A 26,679-nucleotide genomic window follows, 5' to 3' on the forward strand; every position below is an offset into this window, starting at 1 on the left:
AAATGCAAACTCTTGTTTAATTTTGTTTTGAATTTTACTCTATTTTAATCAAATAAAATAAGCTAAAATTTGAAATAAAAATAAGTCAAAATTCAGAGTACATGTCACACCAACCTCTGTGAAACATTTCACACCAACCTCATCACACACTCACTAATAATTAACATTTGTAACATCTCCCCTACTCCCCATTAGATCGAGAAATTCAAATTTGTGTGAGCACCAACCTCAGAGCACATTGCAACCATGCATTGGAAACAGCTCCGATGAATGATATCTTAGGAGATGTTCCACATGTGCGATTCCAAGTGCTGTGAAGTTTGTGTGAGATCTGATCTTCACTTAACGCTCCTCACACCGACCTCACAGACACATCTCACTGTTTATTGAGAACATCTTTCCATGAATAAAAAATACAAACACATGAGATATTTCCAACATAGGTCGGCGTGAGGAGCAGATCCGGACTCGAGAGCATGCGCACATTCATTCGAAACCTGAAATGGACCATCTTACCTATTTTAGCATGCGCACTGCCAAGTGCCAACCAATACGAATCCTACAGTTTAAATGAATAGCTGAAGACTTGGATTTGGCTCAAGGGACAGCACAAATTAAAATTTCGTGACAGAGACTGTAGAAAAAAATGCAACCTGTAGTGCTAAACTTAAAATCCATAACGACAATAGATTTGCAGGTCTAACAAAAAAATGATACAAACGAAATGTTTGTTCAGATCACAACCAGAAAATAATCCGCAGCTGCAACACAAGGGAGCCTAATGAAAGTGAAGTACCAAGGCCCAGACAGGATAAATCAACAAAAGAATAATTCCAACAGTGTTTGAGATGCCGTGGCTCTGTGTGAAGGAATTTCTGAACCCACCAGACGCACGGATGTGCTCTTGCAGCAGATAACACCCAATTAACAAACATATAGCGATACCAACCCAGCTGCTCCTCAGGGTATGTGCAAAGAAACTAGGTGACACCACCAGAAGAAGAATCACGGATCCAGGCATCTCGAGCCAATCTGCACCCAAATCATCATCAATATTCACAATAATACAGCAACTAATCCAGTATGTTCAGTACTGCAAGCAAGTTGCCATAAAACAAAGACATATGCATACAGCTAGTGTGGTAGTTCAACTTTGGTTTCAGCCTCTTTATGGCCTATTAGCTAAATGTGCTGGGATTGCAACCTTGATCCAGATGATATAACGTTATATAGTTTATACTTAACAGACCGGGGTGATAGCAAATTTGCAACATTAATAACTTTCAGATCATATGGTTCACGAGAAAAGAAAAGAAAATCTGTAAACCTGGACTCTCAAAAAGACTACTTACCTGGGAAGTGCCGTGGGAAAAAGAGCCGTAATACAACTGCAATGAAAGCAATCCATTTTCCAACCTCTCCTCTGCAACATAATCAAATAAAGTTGGCATATATTGCCAAAGAAGTCAAAATTCAACACGCACACAAACAAAAGATGAGGAATGGATATTCACCTTAACAAGTTAAATAATACCGAAGGAAGGCTGAAGAAAATGTAAGGCACTAAAAGTGAAGTCAGCATTTTTGTCCTCCAGTTCGTTCGATCCAAAATCAACAAATAACTGCATTAAGAATATGAAGAGTATTGTTTATCATTGGAGATTGCTAATCCCTTAAAGATGATGTAAAGATGTTACAGAATATATGAATGATCTTATATCACTGTTACAAAAGGAGTAAATCTGAGCACCTTTTTAGGTGGCATACACAGAAAACAGAAAAGAAAAACTTTTTTTACCAGAAAATTCAAGCAAAGTTCTCCTTCCTTTCTTGAATGTAGGTGATATATAAAGAAAAATATGAACTTAGAAGTCAGAGCCAACAGAAAGGCCATAGATATTTAGAATTAGCAGCTATGCGAAAGATACACCATAAAATATTCAACTATCATATACTACCAGCCAGAACGACACAGAACTTATATATAAAAAAGCCTAATAGATAAAAAAAAAATCCAATAGTGAATAAGAAAGGATTAAGAGGAAAAGAGAAAAAAATAGACCCAACAAATGTAAAACATCAAAATTCACAATCACATATAAAAGATCAATTGAGCCTATGCATCAGATGGTCTAAAAAGGTGGAACTTTTTCTTAAAAATTGCATATATCCACAATATAGAAAAGAAAACAATTGCATATATCCACCCGATCGGTTACCACTTTTATGATACTGGTTGATCGATCAGTTACAAGTTTTCCAGTATCATGGTCGAACCAAATAATTTATCATGTCAACTTGGAAAATGGGCAAGTTACAGAGACAGAACACTTGATACACAAAGCCAAGTGTACCACCCCAAAGGGTCTATTGTTCTTGGCACAAACATAATCCCTCGTTGCCTTAATTTTTCCTCCCAAAGGTGTCATCAATTCCCAAAAAAGTTCTCCCAGGTTGCAAAACAAATTTGGGATGACACATTATTCAAACAATATTGCAGAAAACCTTATTGTCTTCCCTCTGCATCTTTAGATTGATTCCTAGAGAGATTGGGTTCAGTCATTGATGGCTAGCTATATTTGAGGGTTGGAACTTGGAAGGGTCTTTTGTAGAGTGACAAATTTACATTGTCCTGTGATATTGTTTTATCTTTTTTAGGACAGGACAGAAATTGAACATTTCATATACTTCTTTTCTGCATCTTCTCATGTAGCACTTTTTGTCATTTAATGAGACAATTCTGTTTCCTCATGAATAAAGAATAGGGTAAACCTTTCCCTCTCTATCTTTAGACTGATTCCTAGAGAGATCTGGGTTCAGTCATTGTTGGTTTACATCATCTAGTGTTTTTGTTTTATCTTTTTTAGGACAAGGCAGCAATTGAACATCTTATATACTTTGCTGCATCTTCTCATGTAGCAGTTTTTGTCATTTCATGAGACGATTTTTCTTCCTCACAAATAAAACAAGGGTAAATAACATCGTGCCACCCCATACTTGGGATGGTGACATATAACCTCCAGAGCTTTGTTTCAAGACAAAGGCCACCCTGAACTTCTGGGTTCCAGCACTTTGCCCCCTACTCTGTTGACGGGGTCGATGGTGAAGGTAATTTGAAGTTTTAGGAATGTTTAAACACACACACATGACAGTCACATGGGAATCTTCCGTGAAGTTAACTGGCAAAATGCTGATGGTGGGGGCAAAGTGCTGGAATCCAGAAGTACAGGGGGTCTTTGTTGCAAAACAAAGTTCAGGGGGCGAAGTGTCACTAACCTCAAGTACAGGGTGGCCCCCTGTAATTTACCCTAATAATCAGGGTAACAGGATAACCAAAATGCAATCTTGCTGGTTAGAGAAGTGACTTCCTAACTTGCAGTCTACAGAAACCAACCTTCTCACTCAAAGGACTAAAAAAATGAAAAAGAGAAAAAGAGTGAATGCACATACACATGAAGACACACAGATATGAGAGAGGGCAAGAGAGATTTCCACCCTATAACTTTACCGTGGATCCAAAATCATCCAAATGGTCCATGATCCAGTTTCAAAGGATGACAGTAATGGACCAATTACACCTATGGTGCATCATGGTTGGGCTGCTTATGGTTTGGCAGAATCCAGGCAGAGTCTGTATATTCCTTGTATACTGCTCAATAGAACTAAGTCCAAAAGAAACTTTTCATGTTCTGCCCAAGAACAAGGCCTGCCTCAACAAGACCATGCCTCCAAATAAGCCAGCTAAAACGGGAGCCATTGAGTTTCCATAGATATCTTGTGATCTTTTCTTTTGCAGCTTTCACTTATTAAGTTGTTTGCTTTGTACGATGAGGCTATCAACCTAAAACAGAAATCTATTTTTCCCTATTAGTAGATTTTGAGAAATTAAACTAAATAGAAAAGAAATAAATGAGGTAATACTTTCCTTTGAGAATGTATCCTTGCTTTGACAATTTCGAATTTTCTTGGTAAGACTTGTTCAATTTCCATAGGTGTTAAAGTTTCAATTTAACAATTTGGATTGGTATTGAGACTCTAATACTAAATTTTTCCATGCATACTACTTTTATGCGTCAGTCCAATTTCTATTGGCAGGCCAGGCTACAAATAAGGACCATTATCCAATGTTGATCCGAGCTATCTGGGATCTATCACACATGAAACAATTCAAAGATTTATCATTCAGACCAATCAACAATCCCTCATTGTGAAAACTGCACCATTTACGTAAGAAGCACAAAAACATCTGGTGAAAGAAACATATGGAATTTACACCAATTGACAAAACCAACAAACTAACCCATGTATATAGTTGGGACAAGGCTTTGATGAGTTGACACAGAAACATACAAAGCCAACAAAAAGCATAATAACTAAGAAATGTCTAAGATGAGAAAACAAGAATAAGATCGTCAGTATTTCTCTCTGTAAAATATTTCAGATAAAATAGATGTACGGTTTTTCCAACTAAAATAGTTCAGGTATTATTGATGTCCCTTTTAAAGAGAAACTCTTTTACCCACCCCTATAAATTTGTTTTGATATAAATGGCAAGGAAAACAAAGTTCTCAACATGAAAAGGGCAAAAATATAACTGATTTCGGCAGGGAAAATTTTCCATCAATTTTACGTTGAAACAAATGGATCCTAAAGTTTAATTAATCCAGCCGAACATACAATATTTTACAATCAACAGCCATGGAAATGAAAGATATTCGTTTATTTTGGACGGATTGGAAATGATCTGTATCCAATCATCGAATGCAAACATACAACCATCCGATTCTTGATATTCGTTTCAGTTACCATCAAAGAGAACTCAATCTCTATAAATGACTAAGAGCAAATCGAACTTAATTCTAAGGGAACAGCACGCCATAGCCACTAATCTTCAATCGCTTAATTATCAGAAACATAAAAAGAGCCTAAAAAAGCACCTAAAATCAAGCAACTCGATCACAACAAGGACTGTGTCAGAAGAGAACTCACATTGCAGCGAAGGAAGCAACCCATCCGAGAAAGGAAGTTCCAAACCCTAAGCCTCCCAATTTGATAGCATCATTGGCAAGCTTCTTCGCGGCAATTCCGAGTTCCTTCATGTCGGAACTAATCAACTCGGTTGTCATCGGATCAGTTTTCATGGCCAGATACTGAATCCTCCCCATTTTGCTTTAGATCTGGAAAGGCAAACAAGTTTGCAGTTGTAGAGAAGAATTCCACAGAGAAAAAAAAAAAAAAAAACTATACAAAGTATTGGATCGATCACTATTCACTAGTAAGACCAACCTCAGTCCACTCTTTTGAACTTTCGTCTGGATATGATGAATGTCGCGGCGTCCCTGAATCCTGCTCCTATCAGAAAGAGCTCCCAAGTCCCAAGTCAGGAGACTGGATTATAAATCAGCACTTGCTGAAGTAAGCGCACCACGTGTACGCGACGTGGACAGCGCAGTCGCGCTCCCGTCCTGGGCAGGGATCTGCCACCAACCAAACGCTCCCAACAAGCTAATGGAGCCGCACATTCATGGTAGATGTTCCCAATGTGCGGCTGCAGTGGCTGGTTCGGAAATGTTCGGAGCGACAATTTGGTAGCGGATCCGATCTCCCCGCGGTGTCGGCCTCCGTTTACTGTGTCTCTAACAGATTGGTATGGAGTATGAACTGGCGTTTTGAATGATTGAAGGCGACTAGTATTTCCTTGATTTCTTCTGTGTTTTTGCTTGATGGACAATATTACCCCTGCCTCTTTCTGATAATGTCGAGGATTGCCATCGTCCACAATTCCACCACATCTAGTTAACTGCGTCCGGACAAAAAAATTTATTAGCCATCGTGCAATTTGCCATATATAATATATCAACTTGTTCAATTTGCTTTTATTTGCTCGCCTTTGGTATGTTAACAGGAAAGATGCCAATCTTTTAAATATTTTTTACTTTTTGGTTTTAAATTCCTGAATAATCAATATTTTAATTCTACTTTATTTAATTGCAGTAAAGGAAAATCCAAAACAAAATTAAATCAGGATCTGCATTCCCATACATTTTGTACAAATGCAAATAAAATTATTGCATTACAACCACTATTCTGATACGAAAATGTTACTAATGCTTTACAGAGGAAAAAATTCATTAATTTTTTGACATTTTGGTGGATGGATGGATAAAATATACTTGGTTATTAATACTTTAGAGTATGTTAAATTTATATATAAATCTAGGACTTATATCAGGACTGCTCATGTTTTAGACTTTTAGTCCAAAAGGCTAAATTGGTTAAAGAGGTTTGTGTTTCCCTTGTTTTCTAAAGTAATATATTTAGTTTTATTTATCTCAAAAAAAAAAAGAAAAAAAACTTTGCAATATGCAAATTTTCAATTTTTTTTTTAACTAAAAAATTAAAAAACCCTTGCTTGTTTATAATATGAGCAGGGATGGACGAATGATTGGAAACGTGTTTTGTTAACGCTCAGAGTTTCCAAATTCTTCCTTTCTATTCTCTCTGTCTGTCTGTCTGTCTGTCTAACGTTGTGAAATATCGGGATCGAGCTGGGCTTTACCATTTATCAAAAGAAAATGTCCAGCCCAAGGCCGAGCCCCGCTTTTATGTAAAAGCCCAAAGCTCTATCTGAATCTGAATCTACTTATACAGCTATTTTTTATGGCCTGTGGGATGGATGCTTCGGAGCAGTTGCAGGACAAACACATTTTGAATCAAATAACAACATTTATGGTATTGCTTCTACTGTGGAGCACGATACGAGAATTGTAGAATTAGCTCCTTTCTATGGGAAACAAGCTGCTATGAACCCCACTTCAAAAGACTAGAAAGCAACTCAACTTCAAAACAAGCTGCTATGAACCCCAAAGAAGAGCTGACGATTAGGGGTGTCAATTGGACCCGATTTAGTCCAATATGAATTCATTATAAATGAATCAGGTCTAACCTAATCCAATGAATACTTTGGACCATTTTGGATCAGTCCAATTCAATGTCTGGACTGCCCAATCTGTTCAAATTGGTTTTAATTTAGATTGATTCTAACCCAAACTTAGTCCATTGATGCTTATATTTTTAGTGGACCAGATATTGGTTCAATCTGACCCAATCCAATACAAATCTACTATGGATCGATCAGAACCAATCCAATCCAATAAATACTTTGGACCATTAAGTCTGGACTGGTCCAATTTAATATGTTTTATTGGTCCATCCAGTCCATTTAAATCGATTTTAATTTGGACAGAGTCCAACCCAAAATCGGTCCATTGACACCTCTATTGAGGGATAACCCACTTGTTGAGATGGTCACTCAAGAGTTCACATCAGCGACCCATATGCATATCTAAGCGTGCATTGAGAACTTCTCCTGCACTTGTCATTGGGAGATATTCCCAATACATGGTTGGGATATGCTGTGGGGCGTTGTGATGTGAATTCAATTACAAGATAGTCTCTCAGTATTATGGCCTCTGGCCTCACGTGCTGACGTGAACAACAGGCAACCACCAGACATCTGGCATTGGCTCCCAATCACCAATAAGGGTGTTAATGGACCCGTTCAGTCCAAAATCAATTTGGATGGATTGGACTGACCAACAAGATATATTAGATTGGACCAATCCAGTCCAAAATATTTATTAGATTGGATTGGACCTATTTTGTCCATAACAAATTTTTATTGGATTGGGTTGGATTAAGCCAAAATCTGGTCCATTGATATAAGATAAGAATATATGTATCAATGCACCAGGTTTGGGTTGAAACCAATCTAAATCAAAATGAATTTGAACAGATTGGACAGTCCAGACATTGAATTGAATCAGTCCAAATTGATACAAAGCATTCATTGAATTGGATTGGACCTGGTCCATTTATAATGGACTCACATTGGATAATCCAATCAAATTCACACCCCTAAATTCACCAATTCACCAGTAACCTTTACAATGATATGGGCCGGGGCAGGATCCACATCTATTAAAAACACCGGGTATAGGTTTTGTGTCTGGAATCACAACACTTGGTTCCTGACCAGTGACCACACTACCAAACGTGCACTTATTCTTTTGGGTTAAAAGTAAAAATTCTAAAAGGATTCCTCACCTCTACAGGGCATTAGGGTTGAGTGAAGTGGCTGGGTTTTAATTAAATACTACACTCTAAAAAATCACGCTATTAGTTGCATAATTTATAGGGTAAATTTCTTAAACTACCCCTATGGTTTAATTAATTGACTAAGTGTACCCTTACTGTTTGAAAATTGACTGACCCTATCCTTACTGTTTCTGACAATTGTTTAAACATTATCAAGGCTGTTAAACATGGAGGGAAAATGTAAAATGATTGCTTTACCCTTAAACTCAACCGGATGGAACCACCAGAGAGATCGATGGTAGCAGAGATCTAAGAGAAAAAACTAGTATGGAGATCTCTAGACAAATACTAGTCTGAGCGGGTATTTATAGGGCAATGGAAAAGAAAAGGTGGGATTTGAGATAAAGCAAATTGCCACTGCTAAGAGTTGCAGTGGCGATGGTAGGGGAGGATAAATGGGGCAAGGTGAGGTTGAAGAAGAGAGAGAGAGAGAGAGAGAGAGAGAGAGAAGATAGGTCTAAGACTTGCAGGTTTAGTGCAATCTCCCTCCCTTTGAATAGCTTGTTGAGCAAAGCCTGAAGCTTGAAGTTGTGTATGGTTTGTTGCTGAAGTTTCAACATGCATTAGCTTTATTCGAGAGACACCATATCTTCAGTAGGCTTGCTAAAGTTGTCGATGGTTTGTTGTTGAAGCCTGAAGTTATATTCATAGAAAAGAAAACGGAAATGGGGTTTTGGGAATGAAGAAAAGTAAGGAACAGAGGGAGAATTCTAGCTCAGACGGTAGGAAAGATAACAAAAGATGGGAGTTTTGGCAAGTCAAGGAGGGATTCGAAGAGAATGGGTCAGATCTCGTCTAGCATTCTGAATAACATAAGTCAAGCGGATGCTGCTTGGTTAAGATCTTATTACACCGAAACTGAGAAGGAGCAGAACAAACATGCATTATGGTGGTTGCAGCCATGGTAGCCGTAGCAGATGCTGTCGTTGCAATTGTGCAGGTGGTGGTGGTCATTGTGAGGCTTACAAGTCAAGGTAGAGGGACAATGTTTGGTGGTGGGTAGGAAAGGTGGGCCGCAATAAAGATTCAGATTGTTTTCTAGGGATATTTGGTAACTGTGCTTTTGATCATTACCTATTTTGTCTGGTTTGCCATCTTTTCTTTCTTATCTGGATATCGATCTTTCCTTGTTTCGTCTGATGTCTTTATGGTTTTTGGATATCGGCCTTTCAAGGATTTGGATATTAATCTGTAGCTAGCAACCAAGCAATTGTTCTTCGTATTTATCCCAAACTAAAAGGGTATTTGAAGGAAAGGAGGAGGAGCCCTTCCCTGCTCTTCGCAATGAATAGGAATTATAGGATAAAAAGGGTGAGTTGACCAGCTGAGGGTGCGGATTCCACGAATCAAAGTAATGGGGGATTTTCAAAGATTTCTTGAATTTTTAGAGGAAACCTCTTCCGACCATAGGTAAGAGAGAGAAAATAGAGAGAGATAAGAGAGAAGACATCGGAGGTCTGAGGAGGAAGGGGTTGCCGATTAGAGGAAGGGGACGAGGGAGGGGGTAATATTGGGTTTTAAAAGAAGTCTAAACATCACGTGATCTCACGTGTATGCAGGTTTTGGCGGAATATTAACGGATAAACAGTAAGGATAAAGTTAGTCAATCATCAGAAATAATAGAAATAACATCAGTCAATTTTTAAACAGTTTAGTCAATTAGCTAAACCATAATGATAATTTAAGAAATTTATCCTAATTTTATATGCCCAAATCGTAGAGGGGTAAAACTAAGAAATAGTTGCATCATTTCTCATGAAAGGATAAGCATAAAAATTCTGGATTATAGATTTTTCTCAACCTTCACCTGTACGGCTCTACCTCATCCTCGTATATAGAGACAGCAAGGATGAATACAAAGCATAAAAGAAAAGAAACATTTGACTACACCAATGTAGTGGAGGTAGGGGTGCAGCCTGGGGTCCGGGCGGGCTCGGGTGAAGATTTGTTAGAATATGAATAGACTCGGCCCGTGTAAATTTTCCAAATTAGATACTGAGCCCTGGAAGCGTCTCCCTTTGAATGCTGACAATGGGCTTTAGAACTCTGCCTTCTACATGTCTTATGGTTGGAATGTTAGTTTTCTTTGAAATTTCAAAGTACTTTGTGTGTTTATAATTATAATATTGTAGAGTTGAGTGAGTTAATAAAAAAAATAGTAAAAGCTACATAATAAAATAGTCTTGCAGTGTAATTAGTAATTAGTGGGTGTCATGTAAACAAGGCAGCACGCTGTCCTGTTGTGGAGAGAGAGAGAGAGAGAGACAGAGAGGACTGGTATCAAGTAAAATGGATGATGCATCTTATATTACACACCACTACTACTACTACTGTGCATTCTTTGCCATGCTGACTGCTGAGTATGGAAAGCAACCCTTCCTTTTTCTTTTTCTTTATAAATTATTAAAAGTTTGGAAAGAAATAGCTCTTCCTGCAAAGGGTGCAGAGTGGTGTTATATATAAAAATATATATTGATTGAGATGCAATTTATCACATGGAAACAGGTAATTGACACAGAAAGGTTGTTTTGGAGTACCACGGCTAAAAATTTTGTAGAAACAAATTTTCAAAAAGCCGACATCGATTTGCATTTTAGGGTTATTATGTGTATACTTTTACATATTTTTGGTAAAAAAAATACAACAGTCTTCATTCCCTTTTTCACCTGTATTTTCTTTTCATTCATTTTCGGCCAGACTTGTTGATGCAATCTGCAGTCTGACTCGGCTAGCTATTCTATGAATTGGGTCATGGACACCGTACGGTGAGGTTTTATCTCTTTGTGCGTCGGTAAGGGTGTCAATGGACCGATTTTGAGTTGTATTCTATCTAAATCAAAATTAATTTTAATTTAGATGGATTAGACGGAGGAATAAGACATATTGTATTAGACCAGTCCTAATTTAATCACAATATTTATTGGATTGAATTGAATCAATATCTAGACTATTAAGAATAAAAAGGCATCAATGGATCAAATTTAAGTAGGAATCAGTCTAAATTAAAATCAATTTGAACAGATTAATGGATCATTCGGGTCGAGCTAAAATGGTCCAAAGTATTCATCTGACTGGATTGGACTTGAATCCATTACACCGGATCGGATTGGCCAAATTTAGTCCAATTGACACCCCCATATGTGTCGGTTTGTTCAGACAATGAAATTAAGAGTTAAAAAAAATCGCATTATTCTGATATATCATTTATGTGTATGTATAGATACGACATTTGATTGGTATTATTGATTAAGAAGAAAAGACTGTTCAAAAAGATGGGCCGGCCGGCCGGTCGGATTTGTCTTTAAAGATGACATATCAAAAACCAAAATAATAAATGGGCGGCATGCCAACCCATCCCACACCATCCATAGCTTTCTGGGCAACCACTCCTCACCTATTCACTGCAACTCCTTGCTTACCAATAATAATTGTAATATAATTATAGATAACACAAGAGAAAACCGAGAGAGAGAATAACAGTTCCGTCGGGTTTCTACAATGGGCATCGTCATCATCTTTCTCTGTTCGTCGTCGTCTTTTTCGATACAGACATCAGATGACAACTATATTTATCTTGCATGGCAATGGCATTGATTAAATAATATAATTCACTACACCTCCCACCAATTGATCTACTCAGGAAATCCATTTAATGCCAAGGGTGGAGGTCCAGTTGTTTTAAAACTTTGAATTAATCGATCGAATTGAAACCGCGTCCTTGGTTACAGTCTTGTGGTTGAGGAGTGAGGAGTGAGGACCCACCCATGACCAACCAAAGACAGAGAGATCTGAGTGCATCCAAAATTCCCAGTAGCTACCAGACCAGACCAGATGTCTCCCGGCGGGGATATTCCGAAACGAAACGAATCAATCTAGAGGAATGTCTTGGAAATAACCAGTTAGTTTTTTACCCCACAACCCACAACTACAAACAGATAAATATATATATGATATATGATATATTGTTGGAGAGGTTTGTCTAACTAAACTCTTAAAAGGAACGAATATTCCGTTGGCCATAACGGTCCAAGAGGAACCATTAAGAAACAGAAGATCATGAATGAGAGGAGTGCATGCATTGGCAATATACCTTGTAGAGCAGCTGCAGCTGCAGGTTGATGTAATATGTACTCAGAATCTGCACTTGTCTAGCTAGCTTGCCGTCTAAGAAAGTACGTGCGGATGTGGATGCATGATTCAGTACGAAAATTCCAATTCCTTATTAACAAGGAGCAGGATATACAGAAATAAGCTATATCCAGATGATTGATATTGTGTAGATGCCGGTGCCGGACATCCCGATTCTGAAAAAATACAGAATTTTAATCCAACCAACGCCACTCTGTTTTGCAATTCTTCAAAAGATCAAATAATACACCAGGCCTCTCAGTCTCAGAGATAAATCATCAACAACGTAGACTACAGTCCCCCCCCCCCCCCCCCCCCGTAGTCCTTTCTTATTGGCATAGCAGACAACAAATCTTCTGTTGATGAATAGAATATGAAGTGATAACAGAGCTGGAACTATGGCATCAATTTGTACCATCTCTCACGAGGTGTCAATTATCACGTTGGAGTCTACTTAACACGATTCCTCATCTTATATATAAACTTATTAACAGTTAAGAGAGAGAGATCTAGCGAGAGAGAAAGGCGTGTCAGCAATTACTTACTTTGCTGCAGACTGTTTGTAAAGGCATTCTAGTAGCTAAATCTTGTCCAGATTTAGATTTAGATTCCTGTGAGAATCCAATGCGTTCGGTATGGACTTTGGATTCTACTCGCAGATTCTATTTTTAAATTCTATATATTACCGGCTAGTACTAAGTACTAAGATACATTTGCTTTAATTTGAATAATTTTCTAGCTACTAGCTTGGGCGATTGCCCACCAGGAGGGTCGGACCGTCAGACGACTCCCAACCACACAACTGGGCCTCCTAGAGGGCCCGGATTTCCTACACTTATGGGTTGTTCTGAAAATTGCCATTTATTATTTTTAAATGACCCAATCCCGTACGTCTTTCTATTAATTTGTCTACTTGCTACAATATTTCTTCATTTGTCAACTTTCCAACAGCTAATGAGTAATGACTAATGAGGAAAAAAATAGCCTTTAATTTGCGAGAAATTGACAGGTAATTCGTTTAGAAGGAAAAACGGTACCCCTTTTTGTTTATATTAAAGTTGTCAATTGATAATTAAAACTACTTTTTTGGATTTGGATCTTAGGCCATCTTTGGGAGTGCTTATATTAAAAATAGATGTTTATTGAATAACTGTTTAAAAATAAGTGTTTATTTGAATAAACAGTTATTTGGATTTGGCACATAACTTTTTCAACTGCTTATTATTTTAAAAAATAAGCACTTATTTTATATTGGGCCTTTGGTAGTTTTTTCTCTGATAAGCACTTAAATAAGCATTTGTACTATCTCGTCCTTTATTTTCTTTCAAATTTTACAAAAGCACTTTTTATGAAATGACTTTTATGAAAATCATTTTTTACAAAATCACTTTTATAAAAGTACTTTTATGAAAGCACTTTAGTAAAAGTATTTATACGAAAGTACTTTTATAAAAGTACTTTTATGGAAGTACTCTTATAAAGTACTTTTACAAACACACTTTATTAAAGCACTTTTATAAAATTCAATTAGGGATAGTTTTTTAAGTGGTGTTTTAAAAGTCAACTAGGGATAAATTTGGAAGAAAAATTTGAATAAGTGCTTATTGTATAAGCACTTAAAAAACTGAAAATTTGGGCTTAAAAAATAAGCCCTTATTTCGGGCTTATTTCCCAAACACCAATAAGTGCTTAATGGTGTGGCCCCAACCCAAATAAGCACTTATTTCGAATAAAGCACTCCCAAACATGGCTTTAAATTGCTAAATCTATTTAGAGTTGATTGAATCTCAAGCATGCCCCTACCAATACCCACAATAAGACTTGATTGGATGGTTTCAATTAGGGGTAGATACGAGTCAAGTCAAGCTGAACTAAAGTAGGTTCGAGTTCAGGTTTGAGCTCAATTCAAGCTAGAAATACTAGCTCAAATTTAGCTCAACCTAAAATCTCATATGTTCAAGTTTGGCTCCGCTTGAGATTGAACTCAATACTTGCCCAATTTGTTTATCATTAAAAAACACATTTAAATTGCCTTTTCTCATCAAGATAAGAAGAATAACTTGTTTATTTAACATATTAAAAAACCACAAAAATTCACCCCTACTTGTGAAGAATTTTTTTTAAACCTTTATTAACATTTTTTAAGCCTGTGTTCCAAAGGAAATAATTAAGTGAGAAGGGAAAATCTGTGGAAAATATTTTCTAATACACTATTAAGAATATTCAAACCAATACATTATTAAAAATAATTTATTAATACAATTAGGGTCAATCCTTTTTTAGAAAATAGCTACCTCAAAATGTGATGGGACCACATGCCAACAAAACATGTTCCAACACCCTCCCAACATGATCTAACACCGCACATCTTTCCATGGAAACTGGGACACCATGTATTAGATATGCAGTGTCAAATCACATTGGGAGGGTGTTGGAATGCATTTTGTTGGTAGGTGATCAAAACTCCCTTAAAAATACCTTGCTTAGTTTTCACTTGTAACTTGTTACATGCAAACCGTTTGTAAAGTTAAATGCTATAGAAATGCTTTTAATTTTCTTTAGACATACAATAATGACCAAAAACCATGTTTCTCAATGCTTAAAGAAAAAAAAAACACCAACTTTTAGCAAAAAGGGTGGTCATGTAAGAAGGAGCCTTTTTAAATTTTGGACTTTTTTGAACTTGGAATCTACTAATTAGCATGTATCCATAGCCAAGACAATGAATTTTTCATATGCCCCTTATTAAATCATGATCCATTGGTCCTATCTTGCTTGATACTTATAAATGAACACTTCTTATAATCTTAAAAAAAAAAAAAGAAAACCCAACTTGATGTATGGCATACAACCAATATTCTCTATTATTAACTAATTATTGAATTTAAGGCTTTTTTATGCTAGTAAGTATGCACATATTTTGCACATGGCAGCTTTTGTTATGATGATGATAGTAAATAATATGTTTCCAAAATTTTTATATTTCTATGTCTATAAAATTATTCTTATTTGTCATACTTATTTTTGTTTAATATAATGAATATACGAAATTAGAAATGTACCCCAGATGCTTTTTTGCACTTTTTTGTATTTTTTATAATTTTATGTGTTTTTATTTTTTTTAATTTTTACTATTGATGAGAGATGATTTGGCCCACCAATCATGAGGTGCCACATGGCATGTCCAAACCGTTTGATTACACCTCAGTGACACATGGGGGTAAGTCGGGTGGAGCTAGGATGACCTTGGTTGACCTACCTAGCCTATATCCTGACTTGAGAGAGGCTAGCAGGTTGCTCCGTGATAGGGCGATATATATCACCTTGGGAGGACAAGCTAATGGCCTTGGAGGCTGGCATGACCTCCCCGACCTGGGCAGACAAAGACTCAAGTAATGAGTAGATTTCTAGGGTACTAATCCTTTGACTTGTGGTAGGACGTCCCTATCTAGAGTAATGCACCTATCTATTTCTAGTCGGGTGGTAGTACGTTACCTGTCTGGCACGCATAACCCCTATCCTCGTAGGATTCGAAGACTCCAGATGTGGATCACTGCCAACATGGGGTAAACATGTCCCAAAGATAGCGGGCTGATAAGGCTCATCATTCCCAGATATCATGGACATGGAACACGGGCCTCGATGCCTATAAAAGGACATCACTATTCCTTCAAAAGGTACACGCAATTTGTGCAATCTTTTCTTTCTCTTTCTCCCTTTGTTCTCTCAAACTCTTTGCTCTCAACACTCTCACTGCTAACTTAAGCATTGGAGTGCCTAGCTCGAGTTCATCACCCCTAATACTCTGATATTGTGTCTTCTTGTAGTTCGATGGATTGACGTCATCAGCTCGTCTGTCCAAGCTATCCTCCAGTAGGGAGATTGAAAAATCTGTGCAACATCTAGGATTCGCACATTTGATCCAAAAGGTTGAATTGTTGACATGCCACCAAATAAGAAAATAGCTATATTTTTTGTGATACTTATTTTTCTTTAATACGATCAATAAAAAATGATTCTTGATGATACTTGTTTTTCTTTGATATGATTAATTTATATAGGATTTAATGAAATAATGGGAGTTATATAATACCTTAAACATAAGACATAATGAAAGAAAATTGAATGAGAAGAAATGTAAATAGTCCAAAGTCAGAAATAGGATTCAATGAATTTTAATAGGCATTAATACCTTACATATAATACTTAATGAGAGGGATTTGAATGAGGAGAAAAGTGGTTGTTCAAATTATATTTTTATCCTTACAATTAAAGAGGGATTAAATTCATTATTTTAGTTAAATAAAAGTTTCACACCATCATTCCCACTTTTAATAGTAGTATAAATTATTAGATGTCATTATATACGTAAACATTATATTATTAGTTTATTATATGATATATAAATAATTAGTAATTATGTATGAAATAATTCTTCGAAAAAGACAATTTTTGTTGTGTATTTGAAAGACCATTTACGACTGTGTTTTGTTGTGTCTCATAAAAATATGAAAAACAGACCAAAAAAACGGAAGTCTTTACTGCTTATTATCCCTACAAGCTCAAATTGCCAATCATAGTAGGTATAATTAGCAGCGTTAGATAACTGCTGAAGTAGCTGAGCTGATGAATGGTTTTGTTTTGTCTTCAGCCCATAAGTTAATAATTAAGCAGGTTGTGAGTCCCTTTATGGCTGAATCTAAAATTAATTTGGTTGATCACTATAAACTCAAAAAATTTCTTATTAATTAATTATTTTTGTCCATTAAAAGGCAATGCAATATGTCACTTAATTCAGCCACTTCAGCTATTTTCTATCCTTTTACTATTTATGTAATGCTAAATCTTCTATGTTGGATGAGATTTAGTATATGTTTGGCATTCATGCTGCAGATGCAGCATGCTGCAGCATGGTGCTGGTGATGTGTGGGTTGAAAGCATAGTTTTCTGAGAAAACGGTGTCTTTTTTCTTGTTTAGAATTGTTGCTGTTAGGTAGGACGTTTCCTGAAGCAACAGTAATGTTTTCTATTTGGTATCAATGCTTAGAAAACGTTTTCAGCACTAGTACCTATTATCCAGTGCCACACCACTGTCACCTCACATCCCTGTTGGCAGCAACGAGCTGCAGCTCTAGGAAACGTCAAATTCTGCGTTGCTTCAAAGCATGCCTTCCTGTTTTTTTATGGGAAAACAGTTCCAAACAAACGCCTGTTTCCTGGAGCACCGTTTTTTTCTGACGTAACAACGATGTCAAATAGATGCTTAGATGTATCTAGAGAGCAAAAGGGTGCTATTTTTTTTCCTACCATTTATCATGGCTTTTAAAACCGAACCGGTCAGGGGTCCGGTTATCGGGTTGAATGGTTTGGCCGTTCAAACCGAATGCTCAGCCTATTCTAGCAAAAAAATAAAAAAACGGTCAAAACCGTTCGAACGGTTAATCATCCAGTTCAACAGTTCTTTGACCAAAATCAACAATTTTGGTAAAAAATCTAGTTTTTGGGAAAAACAGACCTGACCAGTTCCCAGTTTTTCCGGTCCGGTTTTGAAAACCATGCCATTTATAATGAATAGACTCTCTTCAAACTTTTAAAGGTCAGCTAAAATGTAACAGCACAATTTACTTCATCACTTAAAACTAATTAAAGATCTCTGATAACCAAAAAAAAAAACTCATCTCAGAAATGACTATTAGTTATTATAAAGCTTACATAAGACCCATTTTGAGAAGAAACAATAATATAAATTTACAGAAGCCAGTAAATAAGCACAAGAAACATCCAAATATAATACCAACCAAATGAGTCATGTTTTGATTCAAGTAATTAGCATATAAACAATAGAAAGAGCTAGCCGTGCCGTGTGGGTCACCTTTGGATTAAGCATATGTCAATAATTGAAAAAGACACATCCCCAAAAGAAGACAACCACTGTTGGATAAAACCCTAGGCGACAACTTGGATTGTCCCCCTCTGTGATATCATTTCAATGAAACTTTTGATAAGTTGTACTGTAAATAGTGTGAGTTTTTTCATTTTTACTAAACACATTTTAGCCAACGAATTATTCAGACATGCATGGGCAATACAACTCTTCATAGAAAATATAAAATTTTAAAACATGAGAATGATTTGATTTTTTGTAATATATTATAGCATAAAATATAATATTATTTTTGTAAAAATGCATATTTTTAATACAGTATATATACATACATTACATTTATATGTAAAATATACTGAACTTTTCATTTTCACTGATCTTTTCCCTAGTACACACGTCGTACTGATTTTTTAAATCTTTTATTAAGAATTTGATTTTTTTTTTTTTTTAACAAACCGAATGGAATTATATTTTTATATGGAAGATCTGTCGCAGACTGAATGGAAGTGCATGATCAGTGCAGGAAAAAAGGTGCAGTAGATCTCAACTCATGTAATTAGGGCTGTCAACAGCTCGTGACAGAAATCAACCCTGATTACCGTTTGAGATATGTAGTACCATGGAATCCACATTCACATACAAGCCTATATATATAAACGATTTTGATTTTTTTAAGATAAATTGCTGAAACCTTATCCCAAGTTTGATAATTATAATCATTACGTTCTTTCAATTTTCTGATATAGTTGCAAATAGATCCTCTTTGTTAAAATCCTATAATAAGAGGTATAGAAATGTCCAAAATATTCAAACTTTATGAACAAGCAAGTCAAAGAGAATATAATTAAAGTATAGTTTTACATTTGAGAAAGAAAATTAAAAAAATAAATCAATTTCAAAAAAGAAATTAAAAAGACCTGGGGTAGTGATTTATATGAATAAACATTTTGAAAAATAAATATTTTGATCAAAAGTAACTGTATGTATATTTCAAACATTTTCCTACCTATTATAAAATTCTATAAAAAAAGGTCTACTTACAACTATATTATAAAGTTTAGGAAAAGTTTCAGTAATTTATCAATTTTTTATTTTTATGAATTCATGTTCACGTGCAATGCCACTAATGAGGGTGAAAATAGGACTGTCACATGAATCAATCCGAAAAAGCACATTTGGTCGAACTGAAAATCAACACATAACCCAACCTTGGATGAGCAACACCACACTCTTATGGCATGCCCCATTCAACCTGAAGGCCAATGTTGACAAACAACACACATCAGACGAGATAAGGACATGTGGTGAACACCAACACAACCCAGCCTCTGTGAAGGTCGGCACCAACGGCCCCCGAACTCCTTGTCCTTTGGAGTGTAGCTCACTCCCCTAAGGGCTCGACTGTTGGCCACGTGTCTTATTTGTGAGGAACATAATCAGGGGTGATCATGGGTCGGGTTGGGCTTTGTACTTATGATAAGGGTTATAGTTAATGCTCGGATCCAGGGTTTTGGGTCTGAAACATATACCCTAAACTAAGTCTATTCGGGCTCAGGCTGGACCAGGTCTAATTCTGGGCCAATATCACTCATATATAAAACATTATATATCTATATATTAATTGACATAACATGCATATAAACTTATTTTATACATTATATAATATAAAATATTATACATAATATAAATTATACATGTCATGTCATAATATTTATATATAAAATATATAATATAATATAAAATAATATGTATACATATGTATATATTATACACAAAATGTGTAAGTTTAAATATGTGTATTGTGCTGGGCCCGAGCCAGGCCGGTCCGAAATTTGTGGCCATTAGTTTTTGGGCTAGTGGTTTGATCGTCCAATTTGAATGGACAACTCATTTCAATTTAAAAAATAGAAAATTAATTATTAAAATAAAAGGCCAAAACTGCTGTATAGGTCGAATGGGTCCACATGATTCATCTCTAGGTACACAGGTCATTGATTAAGTCAACTGTTTTAACAAAAAAACAGGTTAAATGTGAAACAGAATCAATTGCCTGAACGATTCCAAGGCTGAACAATCCAACCATCTGGATCAATAATGATTTGAAAATCATACTCTTACTCTCTATTCCACGTGCTTACTTATCGAACTCTACTTCTCAGCTACGACCACCTTGTTCTCACTTGTTCAGCCTAACCCATCACCTCGTTTGTTTTTTGATTTGAGTGCCAAATATTCCTCTCCGAGAAATCACCTCGGGGCCTCTAACACATTGTAAGTTGTTGAATCGCAATAGGATTTTCATCTACTATTCGTCCACGTCTAACTCGAATCGCATCATCCACAAATACATATGGTTAATATAAAATTGACATAATTCACATAAGTGCTGAAATTTGTTACAAAAACGAGTAATTAAGTATCAAATCTGTAACACCTGAATTTAGGGGTGAGCATAGGCTGGTTTGGTTTGGTTCTAAAGCTAAACCTAGAACCTATCCAATAGGGGTTAGTTTCAGATTTTCAGGTTTTTGGAACTGGAATTTATCCTATAAAGGTTGGTTTTAGGGTTAGTTTTGGCCTTGGTGGTTTTGGGGTCGGTTCCAGGTTCTACCCATGGAACTTGCACTATTAATAAATGTAATATATAGTTTAAAACGTATATTATCTTTATTAATTAAATTGGATAACTTAATATATAAACTATTATTAAATGGTTAAAAACTTATTAATTAAATTTAAATTTTATAAATATCACCTTTTACACTATTTATTGTAGATAATCAAATATTAAAATGAAAACAAATGATCAAATCACTTAAGTAATCCAATGGTCAAGTGAGACCATGGCCTTTGTAACCATGAATATAATGCTTGGGTTCAAATTTTCACATCTCTAAAAATATTATCGGTTCCACCAAGGCCAAACAAGGCCAATTCATCAGGTTGGTTTGGGTAGGGTAAACCCCTAGACCCTAAAACCAGCCTGGGTGAGGGTCAGTTCCAAGAATTTGAAACCAAACCTTATCCTATAACAGATTGGGTGGGGTCAATTTAAAGTCGATTCAAAATTGATTACATTCGATTTTGAGTAGAACCTACCCATTTGCTCACCCCTAACTGTGCAATCGGATAGAAATGGGGTTAATAAAGGCACATGTTACCATAACCCGATTTGATCTGTAAAGCAGTTGATCCTAGGGCTGTTCACGGGTCGGGTTGGGTTGGTTTACCGAGATTTTTTCAACCGACCTGACCTGGCTGGGTTACCTGAAATTGAAACCGAAACCGACCTAGTCGATTTGAGTCGGGTTGGGTCGGTTTCGGCTCTAAGTTCAACCATGGTAATAAATTGGTAGATTGGAGAAAGAAGACTGAAATTTGATGTAAAAAATGACACCTAATTCTAATCTAAGTTAAAATAGAAGACTGAAATTTGATGCAAAACCGACTGAAATTCTATTAGAGAAAGAAGACTGAAATTGGTAGGGGGCGGACCAAGTTAGAATAGAAGTTATCAAGAAAATAGAAAGTCAAATTATATTAGAGAAAGAAGACTGAAATTTGTATATTTCAAGAAACCTTCTAATCTAAGTAAAAAAAAAACATCTAATTCTAATTGTAATTGGTTGCCTATTTGGTGTAAAAGACCATAAAAACTAGGATCCTTTGATTCGTTTTTTTTTTTACTTTTTCAAAAAAATTCCTTGTCTAATTGTCTTACAATATTTGGCATTAATGTCATTCCTAATTAGAAGACTAGAAATTAAGTTAGGTTGTAACTAGGATAGAGACAACTTAGTTAAGTAGGAACTAAGTAGATTGTAAATACTAATTAGGAACTAACTACTAACTACTAAGTCGGTTTGGTTCGGATCGATTTCGGTTTTCACATATGAAAACCGAAACTGACCCGAACCATTAGTTTATAATTTTTTTACAACCCGAAACCAACCAGTGCTGAAAAAAACTCGGCCGATTCAAATTGGGTGAATCTGGCTTGATCGGTTTGGTTGGTTTGGGTTTTCTTGTGAAGAGCACTAGTTGATCCAAATATGAATAAAATATTAGTACTGCCAGATGCCAGCAAATAAGCAGTTTGGATCCATGCGCAAAAACGGAAGAAAGTTATTAGTATATACTCACAAGTCACAAATCACAGCGTGGGCTCACACGGTTTTCCCAGCGTGAGCGTTCCCGCATGGTCATCGTTCAAAATCTGACCTGAATTCCCGCCAATTCAATAATGAAAAGTTATTAGAAATTGGAAGGCACTCCCGAGTCCCGAGTCCCGAGTCCCGAGTCCCGATCCTCTAGCAAAGGAGTTTAAATTAAATCTAACCTCATAGAATGCGTCCCCAAAACGTCCCACAGTATATCCTAATAATCGTGTATATTCTCAATGCACGTTAAGATGATGAACTCCTGGCAAAAGTCGCAATGCATTGGGAATTTGGACCTACATCCCACATGCCCATCACTCTATCCACACCCGTCATGCGTCGAATACACAAACGACAATCACAGACGAGGCGCGTAAAATATGGTATATACAAGTTGAAAAAGATTTGCACGAATCTCCGATCACCACTCCACTGAAATAAAAGAGCCAAAAATATAATTGAATTCATTGATAATGAATAGGGATAATAAATAAATACAGTGTAGTGGTACAGAGATTACAGAATAATAATAATAAGACAGACTAGACTACAAGAAGCTCGTTGGTTGATGATGATGATGATGTCTTCCCTGCTTCCTGGCTTCCACCACTGTACGTTCATGCGAATCACACACCTGCGTCTTGAACTTGCATCCTAACTTCTTGGTTAGCGAGTTCCTCCAACCCCCTAGCTTATCCATCCTCGCGATTGCCTTCTTCATGGTGGAGCATTCCCTCTCCAGCTCATGTACCCGGGATCTCATGCTGTCCATGTCCAGCCTCAACACCTGGTTCTCTCGAACCGCTGCCCTCCACGTCCTGCTGCTACCGCTCTCTTGCCCCCCCGATGGCACCAACGCCAGTTGCCGTTCTTCATAATGTTGTAGCTGCTGTCCTCCTTCTCCTTCTTCCTCTCCTGTTTCGTGTTGTCTCTGCTGCTGCAGTAAGAAAGATGGTCGGGCGGAATCTGGCTGGACAATGTCAGCAGTGAAGAGAGAGCCGGTGATGGCATGGCGGAGCTGAAGCTGCTCGAAAAACAGAACCTGAACCACTGCCCTTAAGGGGAGGCGCTCGTTCTGTGCTGCGTGGGTGCACGCCTCTAACGTCAACTTCTGGCAATCCATCACTCCACATATCTTTTCTCGCTCTTCCTCCGTTATCCATGGATGCGCCTACCATCAATTTCATGATTATTAATTACTAGGCAAGTAGGCATGGCCATGCTCAATCCATTATCCATGGAGGTTACACGTTCATATCATCCTCTTAAATTCATGCAACTAAATTAAAATCTTAAACCCAACCAACACTACTGTAATTATAATAAAATAAAAATCAGATTTTTATTTTTATAAAAAAAAAGAAAAAGAAAAAGAAAAACGGGGTTCAAATATGGATAGAGCACCAAACAAAAGAAAACGCACGCAATCTTTGTCCTTGACAAACTGGAAGAAATTTTGGAATTATAATGGGAGTATGGGACGAAGACATTTTGTCCTCCACGTAGCAGCTATTTTGAATACTTTGACGTGGAGATTCTCAGAGTCATTTTAAAGAAGCTTTTACCCAAAACAAAATATATTTTGACGTGAACCCTCCTCCTCCCCATTATCCCTTGTTTTTTTGACTAAAAAATAAAAAATGCTTTAGCGCATTTTCAGTTTAAACAAAAGGCAAGGCATAATTAAATAAAAATAGTAAAAACACCATAAAATCGAGAATGGATCACCGAATAGTTAGTAATACCTTGAGATAAACATCAATGGCTCTGTAGAGGCCGTCATCATAGAGCCTGGCTTGGTCGGGAAGTGCGACAGCCAGTTCCCAAAACTTTTCCGGCTTCAGGTTGGCGTCGGATGCGATCTCCGACAAGTACCCATCCATCAATTTCCCTACCAACATCACCGGATTTACTCCCGGTGTTTTCCCTCCCTCCACTTCATCGTCATCGTCCATTCCAGTCTCCAACCCCTCCAAGAAATACCCCAATATTCTCTCCACACAATCTACGTCGTATAGCGTCTCTATCAGATATGAGTAGCTCGGGATCAACAGATCATCCAACGTGGCCTGTTCCAGCTGCGACGCGATCTTCCTTTCCAACGCTCCTCGACAAGCTTCCGAAGCGTTTAATATGTTTGCCGTCCTTAACAATCCAAATAGCAACCGCGTCATTGTAGATGATCCCGACCGCGACTTCCAGCTCCTCCCTTGGGGCAGATTCGTAATTACGGTCTCCAACAGCTCTCTCTGCTCCGCATCCGAAGTTATGGTTGCCGAGGGTGGCTTCCTGTTGGAACGCGATAGACCTGGAATCGATCTCTTAGCATACGATAGCAGACAGCTTTCCATGATATCCGAGCTTAGGTCTCTCGATTTCATGGTGGAAACCAGTTGCTTGAATACCGGCAAGCTCAAAATGCCTAGATCCTCGGACAAGGGTTCGGCATTGCTGGCTGTGGTGCTCTTGCTTCCATTCCTTCTGCGTGTTCCCGTCTCGATTCCGTTCCATAAAATCTGAGACCTAGCTGAGCCTGTGCCGGCTCCCTCGTTTACCGGCCATCCGAAGAGCGATGGATCGGTTGAAGAAGCCCTCGCTGCGATTGAATCGATGCATCTCTGGGGGATGTTCAGCTCCTCCGCCAGAGGTATCAATGCTTCACAGGATTTTAAGGTTTTCAGTGATTCTTTTATGTTCCTCAGAACCGAGTGAGTGAGGAACCTTTCGGTCTTGGAGATAAGGTTATGCTCTGAGAAGTCCTCGGTCATCTCGAGATGGTCTCCGGCGCAGCGAAGAGGAGCCACGTTCCAAGCTGTGAAGTCGATCTTGACGCCGTAACAGAACTTAGCGGCGGTCTCGAAAGTCTCAGAACCGCCCGGAAAATCCGGGAGAGATATGTAGCACGGTTCTTCTTCAATCTCAATATCGCCTTCGTCATCATCTTCGTCTGCTTCTTGTTCGAGTTCTTCTCGTCTTCTAGCAAGGTTCGCTTCTTGTTCGGTTATCATCAGATGAAGCTTTCTGCTTTTCGCCATCAGAGGGAACTGAACGAATACATTAATTAACATAAATAGAAAAAGAGATCAAAAGGAACAAACTAATCCACAGAAAAAAAAATGGATGAAAGAAAAAGTACGAAGAGTTGAAGAGAGCACCAGCGAACCTTATGGAGGTGGAAAGTCATATCGTCGACTTCGATGACAATATCGCTAGGTAATCCCGTGGTACAGAACCTGAAAAATGAGAAAACCAATTTCTCTCAGATTACAGAGAAGAGTAGATGAGAAAGAGAGTAGAACAGAATTCGCGTAAACTCACCATGCCTGGCCTTTGGAGCCCGGCTTTTCAATCTCGGCCGCCATGTTCTTGGAAAAGGAAGAGGGTAAAAGATCCAAACTTTCTAAAGGCTCCTTTAGATTCCGGAACTTAAACAAGAAAGATGCATCTTTCGGAAAATATCCCTATTCCCTACAAAAATAATACAAGAATGTTGGAAGCAGTTAAACCCACGAGAACCGCATTGGTGGTTTCTGCGAGAAGCCGGAATATCTATTGACTAGTGAAATCAGTCACCCGGATAAGTGAAGTAAGAAATGCAGCTCTTTAGATGAACAGAAAGCTAAAATTTTCTAGGAGTCTGCAAGATCCCTGTGATCTGAAAATATATTGAAGAAAGAAACAACCGATATCGACTTTTACTGAATCATCCTTTTCTTTTAAACAGAGAAAAAAAAAAAACGAAAGGAGGGAAGAAATGTTTGGAGGCTTTTGCTGTGAGAGAGAGCAGTAAGAAAGGAAAAATAATGCAGGGGTCGGACGTCGGAGTGGGGGAGGGAGAAGCTAGGACTTAGAGGCCTAATTGGAGTAGGTGGGACAAGTGGAGTTTGAACGAAAAGGAGAGATCTCCAGTCTCCAGTCTCCAGTCTCCACACTCCCACGGAAAAGAAAAAGATCAAAGTCGTCAAAGAAGAGAGAGAGAGAGAGAGAGGAACAGAGAAGGGATGTCGTTTAACAGAATTTCGACCCCTCTCTGCACAGCTTGCCAAATGCCAAATAATAGGACTAATATGTAAAGAATATGAATCGCTTCGATGTTTTTTATTAAAGAAAAAGGCATGATAAGATAAAGAGAAAGTTTAAAAATCGGGTTCCGTGATTCAAGAACTAAAAAAACAGGAGCTCAAAAATCAAAAAGGTAACGACGAGCTTACAGTAGATTTCACTATTTTAAAGCCTGACCATTCCCCTGTTCCATCCATGACTCCTTTCATTTTAGTCGGTAATCAGAAGACTGAAGTCCGGAGTTTGCTTTTAGGTTTAGAACGAGAGCTTATTATGACAAATAAAAAT

General features: G+C 37.4%; 2 protein-coding genes across 4 annotated transcripts; both read right to left on the reverse strand.

Moving 5' to 3' along the window:
• Positions 1–635: 635 nt before the first annotated feature.
• Positions 636–5,625, reverse strand: COR413-PM2 (cold-regulated 413-plasma membrane 2). 2 transcript variants are annotated; one of them, XM_088887006.1, is made up of 5 exons: positions 5,274–5,625; positions 4,990–5,177; positions 1,515–1,622; positions 1,353–1,423; positions 636–1,032 (listed from the first exon to the last, which is right to left on the reverse strand). In XM_088887006.1, exons 2-5 carry the CDS (start codon positions 5,163–5,165, stop codon positions 779–781), a joined length of 609 nt encoding a protein of 202 aa, XP_088743132.1. In that variant the 5' UTR covers positions 5,166–5,177; positions 5,274–5,625; the 3' UTR covers positions 636–778. The 2 variants fall into 2 exon arrangements, with proteins under 2 accessions (XP_088743132.1, XP_010255027.1); XM_010256725.3 differs by having other exon boundaries at positions 5,287–5,622.
• Positions 5,626–22,765: 17,140 nt separating this feature from the next.
• Positions 22,766–26,679, reverse strand: LOC104595820 (Phototropic-responsive NPH3 family protein). Of its 2 annotated transcripts, XM_010256727.3 has the most exons (5): positions 26,541–26,679; positions 25,648–25,797; positions 25,493–25,562; positions 24,075–25,373; positions 22,766–23,500 (listed from the first exon to the last, which is right to left on the reverse strand). In XM_010256727.3, the coding sequence occupies exons 2-5, from the start codon at positions 25,689–25,691 to the stop codon at positions 22,877–22,879; spliced, it is 2,037 nt and encodes a 678-aa protein (XP_010255029.1). In that variant the 5' UTR covers positions 25,692–25,797; positions 26,541–26,679; the 3' UTR covers positions 22,766–22,876. The 2 variants fall into 2 exon arrangements, with proteins under 2 accessions (XP_010255029.1, XP_010255028.1); XM_010256726.3 differs by lacking the exon at positions 26,541–26,679 and having other exon boundaries at positions 25,648–26,374.

This window comes from Nelumbo nucifera, chromosome 5 (genome assembly GCF_055504915.1).
Source record: "Nelumbo nucifera cultivar China Antique chromosome 5, China Antique-T2T, whole genome shotgun sequence".
Taxonomy (NCBI): domain Eukaryota; kingdom Viridiplantae; phylum Streptophyta; class Magnoliopsida; order Proteales; family Nelumbonaceae; genus Nelumbo; species Nelumbo nucifera.